Here is a 26,833-nt window from a genome sequence, read left to right as displayed (position 1 = left end):
CTCTTACTGTTCTTTTTTTCTGTTTCTAGTGCCATTCCCAACCCAACCACCACCAACTCCTTCAACCACCACTCCACAGCCTACAATTCCTCCTGCAAAGGAAGGTAAGGTCTTTCTGTAGCAGAGTAACAGGTGTGAATGATGCAATGATTATCTTAAGGATTCTTCTGTTTTGAAAGCTGTTTTTTTATTATTATTCTCCAGGGTAGAGCTCATAGTTACTCAGTGAGATCCTAGCATTTATTGGGGCATCACTTTAGGATGGGAAACCTGCTATCTTTTTTGATTCCAAAGTACTTTGTATGTCTTTAGTTTGCAAAGCTGCGAAGGCTGACCTTGTCTTTTTGGTGGATGGCTCATGGAGTATCGGAGATGACAATTTCAACAAAATCATTGGCTTCCTGTACAGCACTGTTGGAGCTCTTGATAAAATTGGCCCTGATGGAACTCAGGTGAGTGAGTGAGTGTGAGAAAGAATTAACAGGATTCAAAACGTGAGCAAACATTTAATTCAAAGGAGGCTTGGAATGGGATGAATGAAAATACGATATTATGGCAAACGCTTTTGAAAAGCATGCAGTAGGATATTTCTTTAGATCTGTAAATATTTCTATTCCAGAGTGTCATTAATTCCTGTACAGAGACTCACTGTGTTACTGAAGTTCCCCTAACACCTCAATTCCAAACACACCCACCTGTAAGTTTATGACGTAGGTTATTTTTTGCATAGCACACTTCCAAGCAAGTCTGCTGAAATTTGAAGGCTTGCTGTGGTCTTCAAAGTGGGCCACACAAGCTGACTTCAACACGACTGGGAGATGGCAGGTGTTCACATAGCTCCTATTGGGAGGACTAAGGCTCTTTATTTACACAGAATTCAGTGAGACGCGTTGATGAGCAAAGTATCATAGAGAGCAGCTGTAAGCTATACTGGCCACCTCTGTTCAAGGGAGGAGGGTCCAGTGTAAACGCCCATTCAGTTTATCTCCCACTTGCCACTGTTTCATTCTTCTTTGACTAGATGGTGGTCTTTAGAAAGGTGGACACATGAGAAAAGAGGAGTCTGGTGTCCATGTTTCTCGTGACCCAAGCAGGAAGTAAGCAGGTTGGGTTTGCCACTTTATCCTTCTTGCATCTGATGCAAGTTATAGAGCTCTTGAGGGCAGCAGTGCAATGCAGGGGAAACACATCTCCAGATATTGCAGACCAAGAATGGTTATATCATCTGCCAGAGTACCAGGGTAACTGATATGCCCTCCTTCCTTTGGCACTGATAATGAGGCTTTCAAGTTTGTTTGTGATAGATTAGCACAGAAGGAACAAGCAGAGGCTGGTTACTTCTTTCTTTTTCTTTGATGGGCTACCTGCTTCATGCCACCAGTTGAAAGGGTAACACTTCTTTGCAAATTCAAAGCTAAAGGTTGCATTTCAACTGGCTGAAGATCTTTTATTAAAGCTCAATGTGTTCTACAAGCAGTCAGAACCTATGCAGTCAGATGTAAACACCACTAAGGGCAGTGGAGCTTACTGGCAGGAAACTACGTCTAAGTTTGAAGTTATGCTGATCCTAATATATTTGGTATTATATATTACTGATCTTTGATGTTTGTGTAATAATGGATCTACACAACTGCCTGCATTTTGGGACTCTCGTTGGAGGTGTCGCTGTGGTGGCTCTCACGATGAGGCTCCTAAACTTCAAAATTTACCGCTACCTGAGGTGTGTAAGTGTGTCTGAGAGAGTGTGGATCCCAACCAGTTCTCACTTGCCCCTGCTGTGTCTGCCATAAATGAGTGAGATGTTTTTTCCTATGAAGGTGGCCATTGCTCAGTTCAGTGATGATCCCAGGACAGAATTTAAACTGAATGCCTATCGAACGAAAGAAACACTTCTGGAGGCCATCCAGCACATAGCATACAAGGGAGGAAATACCAAAACAGGTGAGCTAGATTGCCAGGTAGGTTTTGTCATTGCTGATTTCAACAAAGGGCGTCGTCGGGGCCATGTTTTTTGTGGAGAGAGATAGAAATTAAATAAAGACACTTCTGCACGCTCTTTATGTTACTCCCCTTTTCTTCTTCTTCTTTACAGGCAAGGCAATTAAACATGCCCAACAGGCCTTATTTACTATTGACTCAGGGACCAGAAAGGGGATCCCAAAGGTTTTGGTAGTGATCACAGATGGGCGATCACAGGATGATGTGAACAAAGTCGCCAGAGAGATGCAGTTAGATGGTAAGAAGATAGGGACGTAAGAAAAGCTCACCTGGATCAGGCCAAACTCCCCAAGCAGGACATGAATGCAATAGGCTTCTGTTGCCCATCTTCCCTCTGATATTGGTGGTAAATGGCCATTCTCTTAAGAATTACCTGTTCCAACTTAACTGTCTCAGGAGGTCTTTCATAAAATACAAAATTTAAAAGCAAGTGGCAAAGTAGTGCTCCATGTGATTGGTTTGCTTGATGTATGTTTTGAAAGGAAGCAATTTGCAAGGCACATAATTGCTTTTCTCTCTCTCTCTCGGGCTTCTCTTTTGCTGATATATGCAGACTCTTCAACCATCCATTAACCACTTTTATAGGTGTGCATGCATCTGAAGAAGTGTGCATGCACACGAAAGCTCATACCAATGACAAACTTAGTTGGTCTCTAAGGTGCTACTGGAAGGATTTTTTAAAATTTTGTTTCCACTACAGCAGACCAACCCGCTACCTACCTGTCACTTTTATAGGTGTTCTCATAAAAATCAGGTAAGGTAAAGGTAAAGGTACCCCTGCCTGTACGGGCCAGTCTTGACAGACTCTAGGGTTGTGCGCCCATCTCACTCAAGAGGCCAGGGGCCAGCGCTGTCCGGAGACACTTCCGGGTCACGTGGCCAGCGTGACAAAGCTGCATCTGACGAGCCAGCGCAGCACACGGAAACGCTGTTTACCTTCCCGCCGGTAAGCGGTCCCTATTTATCTACTTGCACCCGGGGGTGCTTTCGAACTGCTAGGTTGGCAGGCGCTGGGACCGAGCAACGGGAGCGCACCCCGCCGCAGGGATTCGAACCGCCGACCTTTCGATCGGCTAGCCCTAGGCGCTGAGGCTTTTACCCACAGCGCCACCCGCGTCCCTAAAAATCAGGTAGAGAGAGTCAAATGAGCTTTCTCACCGTATATGTGTCAGTGATTTTTGCTAGTGTGGGATAAAATGCAGAAGATGCTGCAATTATTGGAGTCTCAAGTCTCTTTCTCTTCTCTTACGCAGTAGTTTCTGTATCTGGGGCATGGGCTATTAAACTAGCATCCACCAATCTAAAAATAAAATAAAATTGTGGGTTCAGTGCACCAATGGCTCAAGCCCCTAGTCTGTTGCATTGTGTTGGCACAATGGTCAAGACACCCTAACTTGCAGGATTGGTGTGTTGGCAAAGCAAGTGTTAGAATTAGGTCATACGTTATTGAAAGAAAAAAGGGAAATTAATCTGTGTGCTTCTTTGTCTGTTGGACACACTACGTAGTTTCTGTTCCTAAAATAAACTTGGCTGGTTGAAGGGAGAGAATTCCTTTTTCTTGGCTGGCTAAAGGGAGAGTCCTTTTATGAAAGTGCTGAAAGAGTAATCTGGTGATGTTTATTGGGGTGGAGAAGTGAATTTGTGCTTTCTGGTGTGCGATGGAGAAAACTGGTTTTATTTTTCCGTACTGCGTTTAGTTAAAAGATTCGCAAGAGGAAGAACGGTTGTTGCATCTGAGGCTTTTTTTATGTGTTTTTCTCCCTCCAACTTAGGGTTCAGCATATTTGCCATTGGAGTAGCAGATGCTGACTATTCAGAACTGGTTAACATTGGCAGCAAGCCTAGTGACAGGCATGTCTTCTTTGTGGACGACTTTGATGCCTTTAAGAAGATTGAAGATGAACTGATCACTTTTGTCTGCGAGACAGCATCAGCAAGTTAGCGATTAAGACTTCATTTTTATCTGCTTCTGTTTATACGATATCTTTATTGTCATTGTCCCATACAGAACAATGGATTTGAAAAACTACATAAAACATTCAAAAACCCCTAAAAACTCTGAAACCCCATTTTAAAATACACTATGCTATACTATAAAAACCCCTAAAAACTCTGAAACCCCATTTTAAAATACACTATACTATACTATAAAATACACTATACTAAAAAATACACTATACTATAGAGACCCCTTATGCTGCGTTTAGAACCAGAATTGCATTTGCGTAGAAACTGTTTCTCAGACGGCTAGTCCTGGCCTTTGTAACCCTGTACCTTCTTCCAGAAGGCAGAAGCTGAAAGAGATCATTTCCGGGTGCGTACTATCCTGCACTATCTCTGCCGCTTTCTTTTGGCACCTGGCAGCATAGATTTGATCTAAGGTGGGAAGAGTTGCACCCAATTATTCTCTCTGCAGTCTTTACAACCCTGGACAGCATTGTCTTTCCCCTGACCATGCAGCTCCCAAACCACACACACAGACCATAAGTTAGTACGCTCTCCACAGTGCAATGGTAAAATGCCATCAGCAGGTACTTTGAGAGATTGTTTTTCCGGAGGATTCTCAGAAAATATAACCTCTGCTGTGCTCTCTTCATCAGGTCTTTGCTGTTTTCTCCCCAGGTTAGGTCATCTCTCAACTCCATTCCCAGAAATCGAAACACCGAGACCTGTTCCACACACTTCCCCTCAATAATAAGTTTATTGTCCAAACAGCGTATAAAAACGATGTTTCGCTAACTGTGGTAGTGTATGACACTCCTGCAGTATGATAGTAACAGTTGAACTCTGTGCATTCGAAGGAAAAGCCCCTGAACAATTATGTACTTCACCTTTTTTGCAATCCTTTTGCAATCAAACCTATGTAGCAGAATGTGCTTCCTGTCACATTTCAGATTAGGGTTGCTTCCACACCGCTGCCCTGGCTCCAAATCATGACAGCAGATGCTCTTATTTGTAAATAAGGAAGTGGCCTTTATTGAAGCAGAGTAATGGTATAGACTCGGCAGCAGGAAAGGAGCCGATTCGGTCTCAGAGCTCTCTCAAGGCATAGGGTTGGCAGAGAAGAGCCTGGTCTAGGAGCACGGGTTGAGGTTCACGAGTCCAAGATCAGTGATAACAACAACAATAATTTTATTATTTGTACCCAGCCCATCTGACTGGGTTGCCCCAACCACCCTGGGCAGCTTCCAACAAATATAAAAAAATAATAAAACATCAAACATTAAAAACTTCCCTAAACAGGGCTGCCTTCAGATGTCTTCTAAAAGTCAGATACAGTGATACCTCTGGTTGCGAATGGGATCCGTTCTGGAGGCCCGTTCACAACACGAGCAGAACACAACCCACGTCTGCACATGCACGGATCACAATTCACCACTTCTGCGCATGCGCGTGACGTCATTTTGTGCGTCTCTGCATGCGCGAGTGGCGAAACCTGGAAGTAACCCTTTCTGGTACTTCCAAGTCGCTGCGGGACGCAACCTGAAAACGTTCAACCTGAAGTCATGAGGTATGACTGTAGTTGTTTATTTCCTTGGCATCTGATGGGAGGGCATTCCACAGGGAGGGTGCCACTACCGAGAAGGCCCTCTGCCTGGTTCCCTGTAACCTCGCTTCTTGCAGAAAGGGAACCGCCAGAAGGCCCTTGGAGCTGGACCTCAGTGTCAAGACTGCACAGATTGTTCCTACAAGTTATTCATGCTCACCTGCCAGCCTTTAAAGCTAGGTTGGGGCAAAGCCCTTACATGAGAGAATCTCTATTCCCGTGGGATGCAAGCGGGCACAATGTTTGGGTGGGTGCATCTTCTTCCTTCTCCAGAGGTGTTGCCTTGTCTGGGGAGAGAGTGTCAGACCTGATTCTCCAACTCATTCCTGTGCAGTCACCCCAGGCAGTGGCTTTGAGCCATGCCCAGACTCCGACAGCGCTCTCTCTGCCACAGGAGGAGAGGAAGGAGCAGCTGGGACTCTCAACAGTGTTTCTCAGAGGGAGGGAAGGGTTTCCACCTGCTCCCGCCTCTTCTCTCCCCCAATTCCTTCTCATCTCCCTCCTCATCTGAACCTGAAGGCATCGAGGGAGTCATGACAACTACAGCCCTGGAATGTTTCTGAGGCAATGTTTTTCCACAGTTAACAGGGACCAGAATGAAAACAGAGGTTCCTCATAGCACTTACTATTTTTTATTGCTCCTTAATTAAAAGGTATAATCCACCCTTCCTCGCCAAAGGGAGCCCAGAGTGATTCACAATAATAAAATTAGCTAAGAACCAAATTAAAACAATGCTATTGCAGACTGAAGTTAAAACCAACAGTGTAAAACTATCATTGTTTACTGGAGGTTAGATGTTCATTGGGGTTTTTGTTTTGTGTGTGTGCATGCATGTGCCAAACTGCACATCAAGGTCCTGGTGTCTATTGATCTCATAGCACAGATTTTGGTTTCCATTTAGAAATATGTCGTGTAGCCAACCATTTTTCTCTCTCTTTCAAGGCTTAAAGATATTCTCTTCTTCCTTTTTGCAGCTTGCCCATTGGTTTATAAAGATGGCAACAGCCTAGCAGGTATAGTATTTCTATATATTCCTTCTTCCTTCCTTCATTTGCATTTCTATATTGCCTTCCTGCCAAGGCACCCAAGGTGGCTTACAAGTTTAAAGCACAAATTTAAACACGTGAAATTGGGAGTGGGGAGAGACTGACAGGAGCAGACCTTGCTGTATCTGCTTCCCTAACACTCCCTCGGACTCTTCATCTTCTGTTAATTGTTTAAAAGATTATATTTCTCATTTGCAGATACTTCCCTAACTGACATGCCTACTACTAATTATTTTGAAATAGAGTCGAGTGTGAATTTCATGCTCTTTATTCAGCTTATAGTAGCAATGAATGAAACTTTCCCCAAAATGTCTAGCTATATATACATTATTTACACAATGGGCCCCGTGGGATTGGCTAATTCCGGGGTGCTCCTGTAGGCCAATCAGGTTGCGGATTCACCTCCTCCAGAAACCTGATTGGCTGCTCTTGCAGGCCAATCAGCTCGCTGATTCACTTCCACCTGGAGCTGGATTGGGTGGCTCCTGCAGACCAATCAGACTGCTGCATTCTGGATCCTTTTGTTCTAGGATTCAGCTCAGTACATAACAAATTTAATAATAATTTATTATTTATACCCCGCCTATCTGGCTGGGTTTGCTCAGCCACTCTGGGCGGCTTCCAACAAAAGATTAAAAATAACATTAAAAATACTACTGCTCTGGAAAGGTTTATTGTTCAACTGTTAAAAGGTGTAGTCACATAATGAGACTGTCTGGCACACTCTGCCAGGGCCGTGTCAATCATTCATGGCATCACACACACACACACACACACACACACACACACACACACTACAGGACTTCAGCTTGCAACAAATCTAGTGAGGAAATTACTGCTGGGCTCAGATAATAAGAGACAGCAGCTTCATTGGAAGTAATGATTTATGGCTGATGGTTGCCTGAACGTGTCTGGGCAAACCTTGGGCTCATGTTCTCCTCTCTCCTCTATTCCCCTTTGGCAAGGGCTTGAGGAGATCAGAAGCTTTTGCTTCTACATTTGACTAGTTGCAATTTAGCGCCGTGTCCAATACTGATCAAACTGGTGGTTAGTTTTAACTATAGTTTGATGAAACAAGCCAACTCTGAAGCTGTCTTCTTTCAATAAATCATAGTCAAGAGTAGTCACAGTCAGGGTTCAGATGTAATACTAAACTGAGGCTAATTGAAGACAGAACCGAAATCTTCCAACCCTTTTAGAGCTACACTGCAGGAGCAGGGAAGGGAGAGAATGTGAGCATGAGACTCATTCCAATAAACTATAGTTTATCATTACACCAAATGCAGTCAATGATTGGTCAAGGTCACATAGGAGAGTTCGGGAAGACTAAGCACCTTGAAACAAAGTCTCCAACCTAAATACTTCATTCTCAGGGCCAAGCTGGCCTCTTATGCACAAACTCCATTGGAGAACCTGAGCTATGAAAGACCATAATGATTCTATTGCAAATCTATTTTTTTCCATGCTGCTCAACTTACAGCAGTATAAATAAATATGCATTCTCTAGAGCTCATGCTTTGTATTTAAAAAGGTTTAATTCCTGTCAGAAGCCTTGTACGCCTCCTTCCAGCAACTCCTTAAGCCAAGCTAGTGCCAAATGTATTGCTCGCCTCCTTTTGGACCGCATCAATGAGGCTGAGAGAGGGGTCTTGTCATCTGGGCTGCCCAGGACCTCCATACATGCCGCCCAGACTTACATACCTTAGAAAGTCACTGCAGTGCTTCTAATGCAATGTTTTGACTTTGTCCCCTGGAGGCGCACTCCATTGTCTCTCTAGACAGATGGATGCCAACAACGACGACAATTCCTGCCATTTTGTTCAGCAGCTTTCAGTTGGAGGAGAATTCACTACTGGGCAACGCCATGTTCCAATCGCTTTTAGCTGACAACCTTTTCCACTTTCCTTTCAAGCACCATTAAAACATATGACACTTGAGCAAGTTGACGACCACCTTCTTACATTATTTTATAGGGTTTTGTGATATGAAAGTTCCCAGGGAAATGTGCCCATGCTAGTAAACTTAGCGGTGGTATAAATCTTCAGTCATTTTCACTCCCAAGCCACATTAAGAGAAGTCAGTGACACGTCTTATCTTTTTCAGGATTCAAAATGATGGAGATGTTTGGTTTGGTGGAAAAAGAGTTTGCAACTGTGGAAGGGGTTTCTATGGAGCCTGGAACATTTAATGCCTACTCCTGCTACAGACTGCATAAGGATGCTTTGGTTTCCCAGCCAACCAAGTATGGACTCTAGATGTATTCTTAAAATATGTTGGTGTAATTGTAGCCAAAGCTCATGAAAGCTAAACCATAGCAACATTTTCTAAATCTGCATCTGAATACTGGATTTGTAAGAGCGGGCCCTACCATTAGGCAACAGAGGCAATCCACCTCAAGCTCAGATTTTGGGTAACAAATTGTGAGTGAGATCCCATGGGGCTTTTCTTTCCTCTCCTCCCTCTGCAGCCTCACTGTGTGTTAAGATGTGGGTGAACATATCAGACGACACAGCGATTCTTCAAACAGCTCTTGTTTATTCACAGGCCAGAACAGAACTGAACTGAAGGGTTCAGCCAGCCTGCTTATATAGAGCTCCAGTACAACATAACTGTAACAATTTTCTAAAACTATCCAATCACTGAACGTCACTTTCGATCCCTTATTTGCATAACTATCTACAGTATCCCCCTGCTGGTCCAGGGTGAGAACTTCAGTACATAACATCGTGCACCCCCAAAATCTGCTCTGAATGATTGGAAGACCCTCTGGAGTAACAGAGAGTGACATTTGAGTTTCTGCCTCAGGTAGCAAAATATATAGGGCCCATTTCAGAAGCTCTGTATGGTATTTAACCATTACAAAAAATAGCAAAGGTTTCAAGTTATTTGGGGGCATGGCGGTAAATGTTTTCACTGGTGAAAAGGAGAGGGATTTTATGGATGCAAATGAAGCAATCTCACTAAGCAAACAGGACAGTGTTTTTTGGGGAGAAGAAATGAAGAAACTGCAGCACCTTGCAGTTCAGGAAAATGCAGAATGGTAGTGAGTTACTTATTTGTGTGGACAGGCGGAGTTCCCCAGATCCCAGGTGCCCCCCCTTCATATGGAATAACAACTCAAGACAGCATGCTATGGGATTAAATTGGCCACAACTTTATTATATTTCAGGTGTGGGTAGACCTTGGCTCAGGCATTGGGCATTATCCCTCCCCAGCCCCCAGCCGGGGACCTAGGGAACATCAGGGTTATCCAGTGTGTGGGAAGGGGGATGGGCCGGCTCTGGAGAACATATGTTCAAGCAGAGATTGCCGCCCCTGTTACGCCGCCGCCGCAGGGGAGAGCAATGATGACCTCTCAGCGTCATTTCTGAGCCTCGCCTCAGAAAACCCCTTTAACGGGGAACCCTGGTATCGCCGCTGCAAAGAGGAAGACTAAAGGATTCCACCCAAGGCCTGATACCGCCAAAGTTGTGACGTTTTGCTACGGGAAAGGCAAAACCTGCCAAAGCAGGGGAATTCCTTTCTGGCCCTTTAACAGCAACCTTGACGTAGCAGCACCCGCATACCTGTGAAGAAAAGTTAACCTGCAAAATAAGACTTAACTGAGGGTGGGTAGGGGGGGAGAAGCTCTGGAGCAAAGTGAGGATTCCCAGGTAAGATCCTCCCTCTATTGTGTGGGCAGGTAGTCCCTCCCCTACTTGGCCTGGTCTCCTTGGCAACGCTTCCCCCAGGCGGGATTGGACAACTGACTGAGGTAGGCGGAGACCTCCAGGTATCCCACCCGGGGGAAGGCGAAGCCAAGCCTGTGTTGATGGAGCCGCTCCAGATCCAGGGGCTGCATGCGTCCACGCAAAGGGCGCCCCCCGTTTTATGCGGGGAGTGGTCATTGTGTGTTACTTACTCACATGCTCAGTGTTTCCCAGCTTTATCATCTCTGAGCACAATCAAGTGCAAGATCTTCTGCACAACAGAATACATTTCCATGTGCAGAATTTCCCCCATCACATGCAAGTTTCTCTAGATCTATGGAATTCTCTCCACCCCCCAGTGTACCTGGTTGATTATGAAATAAGTATCCCAAATCCAAAATCTGCTTGGGAGGCACAATCCCTCCCCACTACTGGCGAGAGGGGATTTCTTTAGTTCTCCAGATGTCACATTCCTGCCTCCTGTCAGTCATTTGATTGACAGAGGAAGGGGTCAAGTGGAAGGTCTGTGAGTAGCACTGTTCTCGGAGCTGTCTGAATTAGGGCATCTAGCTATAGTATTATTATTCTTGAACCAAGCTTTTGCTTGCTTCCCAAGAAGAAGTCGTGGGCAGGACCCTCCTTCCAAACATTTACAGTAAGCATCTCTCCTGTAACGCAAGTCTGCCCGGACTGCCTCTGGAATGTTACCAGTATTAATCTTTACCTTGGCCAAACCAACGTGCTTGCCCCTTAATATATATATATATATATATCTGTATTCATTAAAACCCCTCGTCATATGTCACACTCTGGCATGAGGGCTGAGTGCTGAAAACACGAGAGAGGAGCATATTGAGTTTCAGAGAAAGTTGAGTCCAAGAGCAGGATTTAACTTGGGAAGGGAAGCACGCTGCTTAAGTGGAGAGATAAAGCTAACTCAACCCATGTGTGGATTCTGAAAATGGTGGTGATTAGAAAAGGCAAGGCTTGTGGGAGAGCACAGATTGTAACGTGGCATTCGGTGCTGGAAGAAGTGGGAACTTACAGGGTGGGTTCAGCATGGCACACTTCCAATTGTTCTGTCTGCACAATGATTTGTGCTTGCTAGATGGAATATTCCCCTCCCCCTGTTCACTGTTCTCTGCGTTCTCCTGCTCCCACACTCGAGCCAATTTCAGGGGATGCAGGAGACATATGGGAGGAAGCTGTATCCCAATGTGGCTGAAAGACCTACATTGGCTCCCAGTACGTTTCCAAGCACAATTCAAAATGCTGGTGTTGACCTTTAAAGCTCTAAATGGCCTCAGCCACCCTGAAGGAGCCTCTCCACCCCATCTTTCAGCCCAGACACTGAGGTCCAGCGCCAAGGGCAATTCCCTCCCTGCATGAAATGAGGTTGCAGGGAACCAGGCAGAGGGCCTTCTCGGTAGTGGTGCCCACCCTGTGGAACGCCCTCCCATCAGATGTCAAGGAAATAAACAACTATCTGACTTTTAGAAAACATCTGAAGGCAGCCCTGTTTAGGGAAGTTTTTAATGTTTGATGTTTTATTGTGTTTTTAATGTTCTGTTGAGAAACCCAGCCAGATGGGTGGGGTACAAATAAATTAGTAGCAGTAGTAGTAGTTGTTGTAGTAGTATTATCCTGTCCCAGTGAGGACCATGGGTGTGCTCCACGACCATCCACTCCCCGCAAAAGTCCTTGCGGGGTTGTTTTTCTGCACAAGCAGAAATCTTTACCACAGACGAGGCTTGTTAGGTGAATCCTGCCCAAGACCACTTGCATTGGTGGAGAACCTTAGGACTGGGCCCAAATGTGGCCTTCAGAACTCTCCCTAGGACACACCTGCTCCCCAGGCCACCCTCCCTCTCCTCAGGCCCCACCCTTTACAGATCTTGCTCTGCGCCCTCCTTGCGTGGCTCCTTTTCCTTGACTAGATGTGATTGTGATAATTCCCCTTGTTGGCCTGGATGGAGAGGGTGTGTGTGTTTTGGGGTTTAGAAGGCTCTGGTTTTCATGTGACAGAAATGTAGCCTACTGTACAAAGGTTAAGAGACAGGCCTGGGTCTTTTTGCCTTTGGCTTTGCCCACTTTTGCCTCTGGTCCCCCACACTACCGGCAAACAGACCTTGGAAAGTTTCTCACAAGGAAATGTGACCCTTAGGCTGAAAATATTTCCCCATCCCTGCTGTAGAGCATGCCATGTTGTTTTGAAAATGTAAGTCATGCTTAGCCAGAACGAAACAGGTTGGCACTGCGCACACAGCCCTTATTTCAGCCTTCCCCAAGCTGAGCGTTAAAGACAGTAAGAAATGTCTTTATTCCTTTCACAAGATGCCCTTTTCCCTGTCTTATATGTTTAATTCATTGTTAAAAACATGTTCTTGAAAGATCCTCTGAGCCTTTGAGATAAGAGCAAGACAAAAGATTGCTTTATTCATGTGAGAACAAATTACTGCCACAGAGTTTGGGCCATACCTGATTAGGCGTGTGCAGCTTAAAGGTAAAGGCAAAGGTAAAGGGACCCCTGACCATTAGGTCCAGTCGTAACCGACTCTGGGGTTGCGGCGCTCATCTTGCTTTATTGGCCGAGGGAGCCAGCATACAGATTCTGGGTCATGTGGTCAGCATGACTAAGCCGCTTCTGGCGAACCAGAGCAGCGCACGGAAGCGCAGTTTACCTTCCCGTTGGAGCGGTACCTATTTATCTACTTGCACTTTGACGTGCCTTTGAACTGCTAGGTTGGCAGGAGCAGGGAACGAGGAATGGGAGCTCACCCCGTCGCAGGGATTCGAACTGCCGACCTTCTGATCAGCAAGTCCTAGGCTCTGTGGTTTAACCCACAGCACCACCCGCGTCCCTATGTGCAGCTTAGATTCTGTGTTCGAGAACTTTCAGAGAAACACAATGTGTTCAAATTCAACCCTAAAGTGGCAAATGCTACCTGGGACGCAATGCTGTGCTTGATGTTTCATTTGCTTAAGTGGTGTTGAGTCTTGGGTTGCGCACAAGGTGGATAGCTCTCACAGTAACTCTCTGGTTGGTCTCTGTCAAGTAACTGGAGGAGGAAATGAAATCCTATGAAATGCTGTTACTGTATCATAGGCTTCGCTTCAGCAAAGGCATTAAGCATCTCTTCTTGGCTGCCCTCCTTAAACCACTTCCTCTGGAGTCATCCCAAAGAGATGAAATTGCCCCACGGGAGCAAGTCTGAAGGCTGCAATGTGGTTAGACTCTTTTCTGCATGTCAGTTTCAAGATGTGTGAAATGACATCAGAAATATAATTATAAAAAAGTTTGCTGCAGTCGGCCACTCATCTTCTAACAGCTTAAGGGTGGCTTAACTAGAAGAGGCAAGTCTACTGTAGGCAGACCTCCAGGTCATTTAATTAAAAGTTTTAAAGGAGAAATAGGTGGTTATATGTAAAACTGAGAATACCGTAGGCTCCCTAGCTTAAACATTTTGGAATGAGGCCAGTGAGAGCATTGTACTGCTTTCTAAGCTCAGTTGAGTAGACTTCCTATCAGCAGCAGTCTTCTTTTCCATAACCAGATGATCAGCAAAGGGCCATATCACAAATGCATTGAGAGCTATGTCTGCTTTTTGGTAATGTACATGTTGAGTGTATACGTATGTACGTATGTATGCATGCATGCATGCATGCATCATCATATAATAAAATCAGACATAAGGTGGCTTTCAAATAAAAGATATAAACCACAAAAATTAACAACAAACCTAACAGTAAAGAAAAGCAGCAGTTTGAAATTAGTGCTCTTTGGTTCTTTCCTTTTGCCTCAGAAGTGCTAATTCAAGAAGATAGGAGCAATTACTACCTGGGCGTGGGGAGGAGATGTGCTTTCAGGACCCCATTTCCTGTGATGACATCAGTTTCTGGAGCCTTATTTTCCTTTTACAGATATCTACACCCAGAGGGACTTCCTTCAGATTATACCATTACGTTTCTCTTCCGTATACTCCCTGAAACGCCCGAGGAACCGTTTGCTCTCTGGGAGATTCTGAACGAAGAATATGAGCCACTGGTTGGAGTCATTTTGGATAGTATGTTCATTGTATCTTTATCATGGACCTTGATTGATTGATTGATTGATTTGATTTGTTTATATTCTGCCTTCCCATTCAAGGAGACGAAGGAAGCCATCACTGAATTCCCTGCCACACCCCAAAATAAACTTATAACTTGTACCCCTGTACATTGTTCCCATGCCCTTTTATGAGAACCTATTTCTATTTTCTATTTTATCATTTTGGTGAAGCCTTTAAAGAAAATAAATTACTCGAAGGTATCTAAGTTGATGTTCCTCCTTTAAAAAACACTGTAAGCAAATATCTCTGAAACGTGTTCTGTCTCACGCTCCACAGATGGTGGCAAAACATTGACTTTCTTCAATTACGACTACAAAGGTGAATTCCAGACTGTCACTTTTGAAGGACCTGATATAAAGAAAATATTTTATGGAAGTTTCCATAAGGTGAGATTTGCTGAGACATTCTTGGGGAAAGGATGAGATCGTGTAAAAAGAAGTGATAATATTCTGAATACTGATGTACTTTTTTCTGGTTTTGCTTTCCTCCTACCGAAAGTAGTGCTAGAATGGGGAATTAGCAGGTGTATCTGTTGTTGCTGAATTTTTAAAAAACCTATATGTATTTTTCTGGGCTTTCTTTCTTTTCTTTTCTTTTTTTTTGGTATTAAACACATAATTCTCTTCCCTCAGTTGCATGTTGTCATCAGCAAAACTACAGCTAAAGTTGTGATTGATTGCAAACAAGTGGGTGAGAAGATGATCAATGCAGCAGGCAATATTACTTCTGATGGGATAGAGGTACTGGGAAGAATGGTTCGATCGAGAGGGCCAAGAGACAACTCTGCACCAGTAAGTGAAGCAGCTTGGTATTTTGAGCTAAAAGAGAGCATTTTCTTTTTTTAAAAAAAAGGTTGTCATATTAATATAATGTTCATGATGTAATGTGTGTAATGAGAAAGAAAGCTGCTATTTGGTCATTTAAATGTTTGCCTGAGAAATTCTGGCTCACATAGAAAGCTGACAGTGAGAAGATTTAAATATCTGCCTTGGGTATCAGGAAAACTCTTTTTAATAAGTTCTTAACATGCTAGAGATGATTCCATGCCTAGAGACATTGATTTCTACAACACCCACATTGAATAGTTTTGCCAGAAGGGCACCATGGACAGTGATAATGGGAGCTGCTGAAAGATCTAAAAGAGTCAACAGGGTCATGCTCTCCCTGTCCCGGTGAAAGTCACCCCATGGGACAATTTCCATCCCCACAACCAAACCTGAAACCTGATTGTTAGGTTTCCAAGGGGTTGCTCGAGAGCGAGCAGGCAAATACCTCCCTGCTTGGCTGTGAAGCCTTGCTTTTGGTGTAAAACAAACATTATCTGTCCAGAGCACCACTCTCCCATGGCTGACTCATTCACTGGCAGAATCCGTGAGTGGGCGGGGCTTAAACTTTCCCCAGCAAAGTAATTTCTTGACGCCCAGTCTGCGCCTCCCCTCTCTGCGCGGAAGCTTACTACGCAAGGAGGGCGTGGGTAACGGTGGACCTCTCTCCTCCCTGCTTTGCCCAGGCAAGGTGTCCTGGCAACGCCTCGCCTCCTCCGAACCCTACAGCTCCTCTCCACTGGAGGCGTGGTTACTCTCCCCCGCAGAGGAGGAGCTGCTTTCCATGATCTTTGGGGGCTCTCTGTAATCCATCTGGCTTTTCCTCTCTCCCTCCTCAACCGATGGCAGTTCCCTGACACTGATCAAGGTGGATCTAGAAAACCAATCCTATCCCATTGTTTCTGGAGTTGTGTGGCAACCACTTGCTTGAGCGCAATGCCCAGGACAATGATGTCAACCACTGGCCTATAGTTTCTTTGGGGACTGGGTTAGGGTCTCCAGTGGTGGTGGTTGAATTATGGATTATTTTCGTGAAAGTGGTACAAGTCCCTTTTAACAAGACATTTACCATCTCCTGGACCCATTGAAACACCGACTTGTTGGAAGTGAAAGGGTTGAGCATACAGGTGGACTGCCCAAGCACCTTTGTTAACAGCCTCAAGCCTCGAAGACTGAAAGTTGTTTGCTTTGGATGCCTTCACAGATTGGACTTCATTAAGCACTGAGTCCATATTTTGGGGAATGTGAGCAATTTTATCCTCAAAATGTATTGCAAATACGTCTTGGCTTGCTACCAAAGATACCAACATATCTCCCTCTTGCAAAGGGACACTGGATGACCCTCTTGCTTCTTCACCGTCATCGTGATAATGAGTTCTTAAGTGGTATGCAAGTACTGGTGTTCATAAACTTGTGATTCTAAGAAGAGCATTGCCCTTATACTGTTGTTTCCTCCAAATGATTTTATATCATCCTTTCACAAGACACCGAACCCTCCTTCTCTTACCAGGACTGGATCTCCCATTCATCATCCCCAAAAATGTCTTCAGGAACAGTACCATTGCATTCTGGGTATTAGAGAATGAAATAAGCTGAAGATATAGGATGAGAGGTGGATTTGTGTCAAAGTTGGACAATCTACCCATGGCCTTTGACCTTTCCTGAGCAGCTAAGCTCCATTAAACCTAATAGGACAAAGACTCAAAATAGACCTACTCAGTGCTTTTTTCTGGGGGTACACATACCCCTAAACATTTTGTGAATCTAAGTTTGGCCTCATTGAGGGGCAGTATTTCAATATGAGTAGGAAAATGAGAGTACCCCTAAACATTTTTTTTAGAAAAAAAAGCACTGGACCTACTCCTTCTTGACCTGTCAGGAATATTTATCCCAAAATTATGCTAGAAAAAGAAGACTTGCTTTCAGGCCTCAGGCTTAAATATGGGAATGAATACATCAAGCCTCACAGAACAATTGAACAAAACAACCTTTGTGACTACATTCCAACAGGGAAAGACAAAGATGAACTTATAAAAAGTTGCAGTTAAAGGGCCTTTTGTAGAAAGAAAAAGAAAGAAATGATGGCTTTTGTTAAAGAGAATCAGAACTGTATGAAGGATAAATGACAAAGCAAAATCTACACCCACAGAAAAATGCTGGTTGCCTTCAAGTGAATTGGTTGGTGGTTATGTAAGTCCGCAAGCATGCATTTCGAAACACAGCTCTGTTGCTCCGTAATGTACACTCAATTACATCAGTTACAATGTTATCCTAAACATTAATAAAGCCTGTGTTGTATGATGCAAATTCGAGGATCCAAAGGTTTAATGCTTTCTATGGTTCAGGCAGGTAAACCCCCAGATGTGCTCATGTCTTCTCCAACCCAGGCAGATGTCTAGTCCCTTTTCACTGGGGTCAGCCATGGTTTTTGCTGTTACTGGAGGGAAGGTATATTCTCAACTATGCCTGGCACCTTGATTACAAATTAGGAAGCTATTTTACTGTGGAGAAATGCAGCGGAAATCATTGTTAATCAAAATAAATAGCATTCCAGCAGCTCCAACGTCTTCAAACTTGCTGTAATCTACTGCAATGCTTTCAAAGCAGCATTAATATTCAGTAATAAAGAAGGCTGATTGCCGAAGAATTGGTGCTTTTGAATTATGGTGCTGGAGGAGACTCTGGAGAGTCCCATGGACTGCAAGAAGATCAAACCTATCCATTCTGAAGGAAATCAGCCCTGAGTGCTCACTGGAAGGACAGATCATGAAGCTGAGGCTCCAATACTTTGGCCACCTCATGAGAAGAGAAGACTCCCTGGAAAAGACCCTGATGTTGGGAAAGATGGAGGGCACAAGGAGAAGGGGACGACAGAGGATGAGATGGTTGGACAGTGTTCTCGAAACTACCAGCATGAGTTTGGCCAAACTGCGGGAGGCAGTGGAAGACAGGAGTGCCTGGCGTGCTCTGGTCCATGGGGTCACGAAGAGTAGGACACGACTAAACGACTAAACAACAACAACAACAATGATGGCTAGGCTTTGTGATATTTAAATCAACTTATCAAGTTCAAAGAGCACCCCAGACAACTAATCCCTGGATATGTGCAGACTGTGATGCTCACACGAACATACTCTGACCACAAAAAGGCTTCCCTATTTATATTGAAGAGGACCTCTCTGCATCTTCAGATAGAGCTTTTTCCTCTCCCTTCCATGAATGTGTCTGCTTATGCACATGCAAGAGCTTGCATGTGGACACCAGCAAATTAGGGCAGTATATTTTTTGCATTTATGTTGTGTTCCTTAAAGCACCCTAGAGAGGCCATTTGCTTATTCTGTCCAAATCACACACATGAGTTTTACTGCTGTTCGGTCCAATCCTTCACAGATTTCTATGGATTTGTCTGCATCTGAATCTTGACCACGTGAAGTATAAATGTAAATGTCCACGAGTAAATGCCTCAGAAACAAAGAAACCTTTGTTTAGGAACTCAGCTGGAATAAGAAAGCGCAACCCAGGTCACAGTTTAAAGTCAGAAGAATGGCTGATTCAGCATCAATGTAATAAATCAATTCAAACCACTGTTTCTTGGTAATTTACTTAAAAAAATAAATGCAATATCACATTGCATCCTTAGTTTGATTAATACTAACCCATGAAACAGAAGAAACCCACTTTGAGGTTTTTATTACAAACAAGGAGTATAAAAGTGTTGTGAAATAAATAAATACAATAAGGAAATAAGGGCATATCATTTTCATTTGTTGTGATGGGATGAATTCCTGTGAGCACACAGAAGTATCAACAAGAGGCGTATTATGTGAAACAGCTGAAAAGATGTAAAAAAATAATTTATCATGTTTAGTCTGTGATTCCCCTAAGCGCGCGCACACATACAGGGGATTTACATAGAACATATTTCTAAATACTAGTTTTAAAATTCACTCTTTTTAGTAAGTTTGTAAAAATATTATAATATGTGAAATGTAAGGATCTTGTGGAAGCAATCCTATACACAAGAAGCTGCCATAAAGCAAGCAGGAGGACGTTAAAAGTTCCTTGGGAAGAAGGATTGATTGCTAAACCCTTCGGGGAATAATGGGTCTCTGAGAGCAACAGGGGTCTCCTAACATCTTGCCGCAGCCTTAACAAACTAGTTTCTAGGATACTTTGGGGGAGAAGTCACGACTGCTCAATCTGGTATGATACCCCTTTAAATGTACAGTACAGATGAGGCCTGTGAGCAAGCATTGTTTCAAGTCAAAACCACTACACTATTAAAAGCCAAGAATCTATGCCAGCTGGGATGCGGGTGGTGCTGTGGGTTAAACCACAGAGCCTAGGACTTGCCGATCAGAAGGTCGGCGGTTCAAAACCCCGCAAGGGGGTGAGCTCCCATTGCTTGGTCCCTGCTCCTGCCAACCTAGCAGTTCGAAAGCACCTCAGAGTGCAAGTAGATAAATAGCGGGAAGGTAAACGGTGTTTCCGTGTGCTGCTCTGGTTCGCCAGAAGTGGCTTAGTCATGCTGGCCTCATGACCTAGAAGCTGTATGCCAACTCCCTCGGCCAATAAAGCGAGATGAGCGCTGCAACCCCAGAATTGGCCACGACTGGACCTAATGGTCAGGGGTCTCTTTACCTTTACCTTATCTGTGCCAGCAGCTGCATAGCTCCATGTTTTGCAAACTGAGCAATCAGCTCATCGCTGAAGCTTGCAAAGGACCATGGAAGCACCAAGGATCAGCTGGTTGTCATGACCTTTATACTGCTTGTATTGTCTTGTGCAAGTCCCTTTGGCCCAGCCATGTCTCCACCTGCTCCATGTCTGACGCCACATATGAGGTCAGATGTGTATGGCTTGGCCAAAACAGCCTTGTGGGTCAAGTGAGCAGGGGCAGAGCAAGGGGGTGTGGGCAGCACTGGGTGTCATCCTGAGGGGGGAGTGACATTTGCCCCCCCTACCTGTGACCCCCCAGGCCTACAGCGAGCAGCGGCAAAGCTCCCTCCCTTCCCCTGGCTTGCTGTAGGCTTGGGAGTCACAGACGGGGTGGTGCGTGACAAAAAAAATTCTGCACCGGGTACCACCTCACCTTGCTACGCCTCTGCAAGTGAGGAAGACCAAATTAGGTCTGTAGACAGAAGGGTCCCTCTCCATCCTCCAATCTAAGGGAATTTTTTTTTATTGTTTGAGATGGCTCTCCATTGATCTTCTGAAGCGGCTACATCTTATGTTATATTTCCCCTTTTTCAAAACCAGTTCCAGCTGCAGATGTTTGACATTGTCTGCACCACCTCATGGGCCAACAGAGATAAATGTTGTGAACTTCCAGCTTTGGTAAGCTCTCGCTTTTAAAAACTTCTGTTTCTTGCCATGTGGTTCTAATTTAATTTAACATCAATGCAGAATGATGCCTAATTTGGAATCTACCGAACCAGCCATGACAGGGCCTTCTTTTTCTCACCAGAGGGATGAAGAAACCTGCCCTGCCCTACCTCATTCTTGCTCCTGTTCTGAAGTCAGCAAGGGAGCTAATGGACCCCCTGGACCACCGGTAAGGTTTTAGTCATGTTTGATCTCATGCTTGACAAAGTTGAACATGAACTTATTTGAACCAAGAAAGGACTGAGGCTTTGAGTATGTTTTGAGTATAGTGGTACCTCGAGTTACAGACGCTTCAGGTTACAGACTCCGCTGACCCAGAAATAGTACCTAGGGTTAAGAACTTTGCTTCAGGATGAGAACAGAAATCGTGCGGCGGCGGCAGCGGGAGGCCCCATTAGCTAAAGTGGTACCTCAGGTTAAGAACAGTTTCAGGTTAAGAACGGACCTCCGGAACGAATTAAGCTCTTAACCCGAGGTACCACTGTATAGTTTTGTATGTTTGGTGGTTTATTTTGTCTCAACTGGTTTACAGTTTAGCCAGCACCAGGCCGAGACATTTTGCCACCTGAGGCAAACCACAAAATGGCACCCACTGCCAGGGAAGAAGGGGTGAGTGTAGATTTCAATTGGGAACAAGGAGAGGAATCAAATCAACCTGACCTGATGGTTGAAGTCGAAATCAAGCGCCATCACGTGGGGACCTATATCCCCTGTCTCTCTTCTGACAGAAGTCAACATAAACGATGACCAAAAATGTTTTAAAACAAATTTATGGCTGCATACACACTATACCTTTAAAACACATTAAGCGTTACAATTTGGTTTGCTGGCATGCTTGTGGCTTGTAAAAAAAAACTCTCAAGTCTACTGATACGCTAAGTAAAGTCCCATGAGAAACACACCACAAATTTTCACTGGAGATAAAATGTCTCATTCATTCCACCCAAATCAACCAGACAGACAGGGCGGAGGTGGGGGGAGGGAATCTAATTCCTCATCATGTTTCAATTTGGACAGAAAACAAGTGTGATTTGGACTTTTTATTCCCTCTAATAATATTGGAGTTGGTCTAAGTTCAGCAAATTAAATCAAAATGTGGAAAAAGAAATACAGGTTTTTAGAGCTATGCGCTCATGTGCGTGTGTGTCGGCAGGCAAATCAAGGTGTGAGCGCAGGAAACAGCAGTTCTTCCATGAAAACAAGGCACCCAAAATAGCTGACCCTTTCTTTCTTTCTTTCTCTCTTTAGTATCTGTGTTGTTGGATAGTCACAGAAACACACTCAGATGAAGCCTAAGTGGTTCCCCTCCCCCAACCCCCAGAAATGTGGAGTCCATAATATTAATAACTCGTGGCATGAAACACATGGCATTACGACAGGCAGTGTTGTGTATTGCAATGATCCTTGGGCTGGATGTTCAGTGCATCTGTTTGGACAATACATTCAGAGAAACATTACCATGGGCTCCTTCCACCCCACCACAACCATCCCAAGCCACTGTCTGTGAAAATAAAACTCATTGTGGTTTGGAGTCAGTAGCTGGTTTCCCTACACTACAGCACTGTCCCTAAGAGAATACTTCTGTACGGGCAGTGGTGAACCTTGGGTCTCAAATTCCAATGCCAAAATTTGGTGCCCTCGGCCTCTCACCTTCCATTCTACATCCTAGTTGTGGCACCCTCCACCCAACCCCTAAGGCTTCACGCCCAGTGTGATCAAACCACTTGTGCTCTCCTAAATTCATCTCTGCTACTAGGCCCCGAACCAGGAGACGGCCTAGACTCTGAACTTTTATTTTAAAGTAAGTTCCTTGCGGAAGGAACTTCCTGGTTCATTCTGAAGACAATTTTGGGTCTTCCTTGGGGGGGGGTGTTGGATTCTATAGCACTCATGCATCATAGGCCTCTCTTCACTCATTGGCTTAAAAAAAACCTGAAAGGAGAAATTGTTGCTGTCGTCATCATCATCATTTCTATCTTGCCTTCCCCCCTCAAAGGAGTCCAGGGCAGTAAATACAGTTACAACCTAGGCAACCGTCCTCCATTGTCTGAATGAAGGATTCAAAGGAAGATACAAATTTCACAAAGCATGTGAAAATTATACGCAAACCTGTGTCCTTTTTTGTATCCAGTGTGCTGAGCCCAGAAAATTCTGTTGTTCTTATTATTATTTATTAAATTTGTACACCACCCAATACCTGCAGGTCTCTCTCACCCTGTTCCTTGTGGTTTACTTTTCCTCAGAAACAAACAAAACTTGCCCCATGTCCCTTATAGTTTAGCAATCCAGCCTCCATTTGTAAAGGCCCATTCCGAATTCTGGCTATTGGTCATGTTTAGGTTTGACAGAATGTTGGGAGCTGGTTGCACACAGGGAGAGAGAGAGCGCTGGGAAAGGGGAGGGAAAGATATATTCTAAAGCACTGGACTTCATCCAGTGGGTTGGAATCCAATTATACAAATTTACAACTTGTGTACAAGTCGGTCAGACGACTCAGTTGCAAAATTCAGGAAAATAAAAAGGAGAGCTGCAGTTCAGTTTGTGCACTATTTCAAGAAGTGTGAATTAGAGATATTTCCATGAAAATGGGAACTGAATCCCCCCCAAAAAAAAATCTGTTTGAGCTTCATGTATTTGCTGGTCTCTGCTGTAGAGCAGCACCGTAACTTGATGTGAGGAGGTAACCTGCTTTTAGTAGACTTCCCAGTCTCTTCTTTTTGAGGCATTTTATCAAATATTGAAGCACTGCTTTCGTTAATAAGTTAGGGAGGAAAATAATATGTACTTTTCTTTAAAAAGGAAGAATGGAGGTATTGGGGATAGTGGGATATCATCACTCTCCCTAAAAACGAACTTGGATGCTGAGTGCCTCCAGGACTAGAGCCAAAACATGGACACGAAGAACCAAGAGAGAAGTAACAGCATGCACTGGGGAGCCTGCACATTTGCTGAAAGGCAACAAATCCTAAAAGCAGGACAGCCTGTTGAGGATGGTGAAGATTCAGTAGCCATGGGATGCTGAGGGTCAACTGAAAGGCAAAACAGGAAGTGATTGGGATGGAGTTTCCTGGAGGAAGGCATGGCTTTAACCTAAATAGGAGCCCACCTATTTCGAGGAAATTATGTGCAGCACCTTGGTTTTCTCCTAACTCTAAATGTGTTTTGCAGGGTGGTCCAGGTCTCCGAGGTCCAAAAGGTAACAGAGGTGACCTTGGCCCAAAGGTAATTTGTCATGTTGCTTCTTCTGTTGCTTCTTCTTTTTAATTGGTTTGTGATTGCATAGTAAAAGAAATGATTTGAATATTCTGTAGGTATAATCCAGGTCCATAGGGATTTCCCCTTGATGCAAGAGATACTTGTGACTTGTACCTGCTCTCTTCTCCATTTCATTTTCTCAACCACAGGTGCTATTTGCAGAAACTTTCATTGTCTGTTAGGGTGATGAGAGGAAGAGCCTCAAATAACTGCATGGATTTCTACAGAAAAATGTAGAATTGCATTCACTGGAATATTTTTTATGAATGTAGAATTACATTCATTGGAATTACATATTCATTGGAATATTTTTAATTTAGGAGCAGATCTACATGCAGTAAATATTTTGCTTGATCCAACCAGGCCTTTGCGGAGAACTTTCTTAGATCTCCTCAGTTGGGTTAATTAATGTGTCACTATACTTTAGTTTGGAGGGAGCTGGAGGCTTTCTAGTCAGAGTAGATGGCTGTTCCTCTAATATAGATTCATGATATGATGACCTTTTTTGTTCCAGGGACCAGATGGACCTCGTGGTGAAATTGGAGCTCCTGGTCCTCAGGGGCCTCCTGGACCCCAAGGACCAAGTGGGCACTCCATCCAAGGACCTCCGGTAGGTTCTGGACAGTTGACAGCCCGGTATTATTTGCAACATAGCAGTTAGAGTTGCCGGGTTTTGCAAAACAGTTCAATACTTGAGCTGCAAAAAAGCAGCGCTAGAATCACAAGGTGCTTCCAGAGGACAGGGGTGGGGTCTGTCCTATGGGGGCAATATTTGACCAAAACCGGGAAGACCCAGGTGAATTTTGTTACACAGTTCAAGCCCTGGTTGAAGGCAGATTTGGGATCTTGTTTAGTGTCCTCTGATTTGAGAGCCTTTCAAAGTCTTCCCCAATCTTTAGCAAAAAAAGGAACAGAATTATCCCTTATAAGGCTGTCAGTACACACTGTACCTTTAAAGCACATCCAAAGCACATTTTTTATTCATGTTTTTGATCCAGAAAAGGTCAATTCCAATTGATTTCAGTGGGAGAATTAAGCGCTTGCTTTACTCGTGAAATTGGTAGAATCTAAAACTTTGGTTAGACCGTGCCTCGTGTTTGTAGCTCACCTTTGCTCCCCCCCCCTTCTTCTTCCCCAGAAATAAATCTGTAGTTCACAGTTTGTGTTATGTACTGAGTTGAATAGGATCCAAACTGCAGCAGTCTGATTGGTCCTAGAACAATAGGATCCAAAAGGCAGCAGTCTGATTGGTCCTAGAACAATAGGATTCAGAATGCAGCAGTCTGATTGGTCCTAGAACAATGCAGCAGCATGATTGGTTGGCAGGAACTACCCAATCATGCTCCAGATAGAAGTGAATCCACAACCTGATTGGCTTACAGTAGAATTCCGGAATTAGCCAATCATGTGCAGCCCATTGTGTAAATAATGTATATAAAGCAGATACTTTGAGGGGACTTTCATTCATTCCTCCTCACCACTATGAGCTGAATAAAGAGCATGAAACCACTTCGCGACTCTGAGTATATTTCACTGGCGACGAAGGTGGGATCCCGCTGAGCTGACTGCCACACACAGCACCGCAGCACCGCCACCTGCCGCACCGCTGCCTCGCACCGTGTATCCAGGCTTCAGCTCCGGGACACAAGGAACTCAGAATGGCAACCGACAACAGCTTCTCGCCATTCAACCCAGCATCTGGAGACTGGGAAGCGTACGCCTCCCGTTTCACCTTCCTCCTAGAAGCCAAAGGGGTCACCGACGAAGAAGACGCCAAGAAGAGGGCGATATTCTTCAGCGTCTGCGGAGAGGAGACGTTTGAAATCGCCCGGGCCCTCCTTGCGCCTGAAGACGTCGCTACTGTTCCATACAAAACAATAATGGAACAGCTGAAGGGGCACTTTTCGCCGCAGCCCTCAGTGGTGGCTCGTCGAAATGCCTTCTACGCAAAGCGGCAAGCCCCTGGGGAAACCATAACTGGGTTTGTGACGTCTCTCCGCCAAGCCGCCCGGTTCTGCAACTTCTCAGAGCTGGAGAACATGCTTCGTGACCGCCTCGTCGGTGGCCTGAAGGATGAGAAGCTGCAACGACGCCTCTACGCTAAGAAGGACCTAACGTTCCAGGTCGCTCTGGAGGAGGCCCTGGCAACGGAAGCTGCCGAGAGGTCGACGCAAGAGGCACGGCCGAGCCAGCTGTCCCAACCGAGGGTCCACCACGAAGACCTCACCGACGACTCAGGATCCGACAGGGAGGAGGTGCACCGAGTACAGCAGCGCACTCAAGCAGCCCACATACCACAGCTGCCTCGACGAGAAGGAGGGAGCTGCGCAAGCTGTGGAGAAAGTCACGAGAGGAGGACCTGCCGTTTCCGCAACGCAGAGTGCAGGCAGTGCAGAAAATTGGGACACATCGCCCGGGTGTGTCGGGCTCGGCCCACCCGACGCCAGGCATCAGATGACCAATCCAAGAGCCCCAGGTCCCGGGGCCCAACGCACCAAGGCAACTCGACAGAGCTCACGGAATTCCAGGTATACCAGTTGCCCCACCCCAACGTAGAGAAAATTTATGTTGACGTACAGATAGAGGGGGCCCCATGCCGCATGGAGCTTGACACGGGTTCAACTCTATCCATAATCTCGGCAAGGACCTTAAGGAAACTGTGTCCTACTGGGGGTCCCAAACTCAGGCCGGCCCCATTCACCCTCCGGGACTTCCAAAAACGTAAGGTCCCCACAATGGGGGTGGGGACCTTCAGGGTGCAATACCGAGGGCGGACGCGGCAACTGGACTTGCTTGTGGTCAAGGGCCCCTACATTAGCTTACTGGGATTGGCATGGTTTGGACCACTGGGGCTAGCCGTCACCGGGGTGAACCACACTAGCTTACAAGTGGACGTGGACGCAATATGCAAGGAATTTCCGGGGGTTTTCGATGGGAAATTGGGACAGTATACGGGCCCCCCCATTGCTCTACAGCTTG

At 45.0% G+C, this 26,833-nt stretch overlaps 1 protein-coding gene across 4 annotated transcripts in view; it reads left to right on the top strand.

Annotated features, from left to right (window-relative positions):
* The window catches only part of COL14A1 (collagen type XIV alpha 1 chain), a 141,838-nt gene that overhangs the window by 82,425 nt on the left and 32,580 nt on the right, over positions 1–26,833 (top strand). For all 4 annotated transcript variants that reach the window (XM_053395376.1, XM_053395375.1, XM_053395378.1 and 1 more), the window contains 14 exons: positions 30–104; positions 313–452; positions 1,818–1,941; positions 2,093–2,236; positions 3,771–3,935; positions 6,521–6,559; positions 8,696–8,834; positions 14,203–14,345; positions 14,667–14,776; positions 15,023–15,181; positions 20,474–20,551; positions 20,682–20,768; positions 23,768–23,821; positions 24,369–24,464. In XM_053395376.1, the coding sequence (XP_053251351.1) occupies positions 30–104; positions 313–452; positions 1,818–1,941; positions 2,093–2,236; positions 3,771–3,935; positions 6,521–6,559; positions 8,696–8,834; positions 14,203–14,345; positions 14,667–14,776; positions 15,023–15,181; positions 20,474–20,551; positions 20,682–20,768; positions 23,768–23,821; positions 24,369–24,464 (1,553 nt within the window). The remainder of the gene's footprint in view (positions 1–29; positions 105–312; positions 453–1,817; positions 1,942–2,092; positions 2,237–3,770; positions 3,936–6,520; positions 6,560–8,695; positions 8,835–14,202; positions 14,346–14,666; positions 14,777–15,022; positions 15,182–20,473; positions 20,552–20,681; positions 20,769–23,767; positions 23,822–24,368; positions 24,465–26,833) is intronic.

This window comes from Podarcis raffonei, chromosome 7 (genome assembly GCF_027172205.1).
Source record: "Podarcis raffonei isolate rPodRaf1 chromosome 7, rPodRaf1.pri, whole genome shotgun sequence".
Taxonomy (NCBI): domain Eukaryota; kingdom Metazoa; phylum Chordata; class Lepidosauria; order Squamata; family Lacertidae; genus Podarcis; species Podarcis raffonei.
This window is presented reverse-complemented; position numbering and strand designations above follow the sequence as displayed.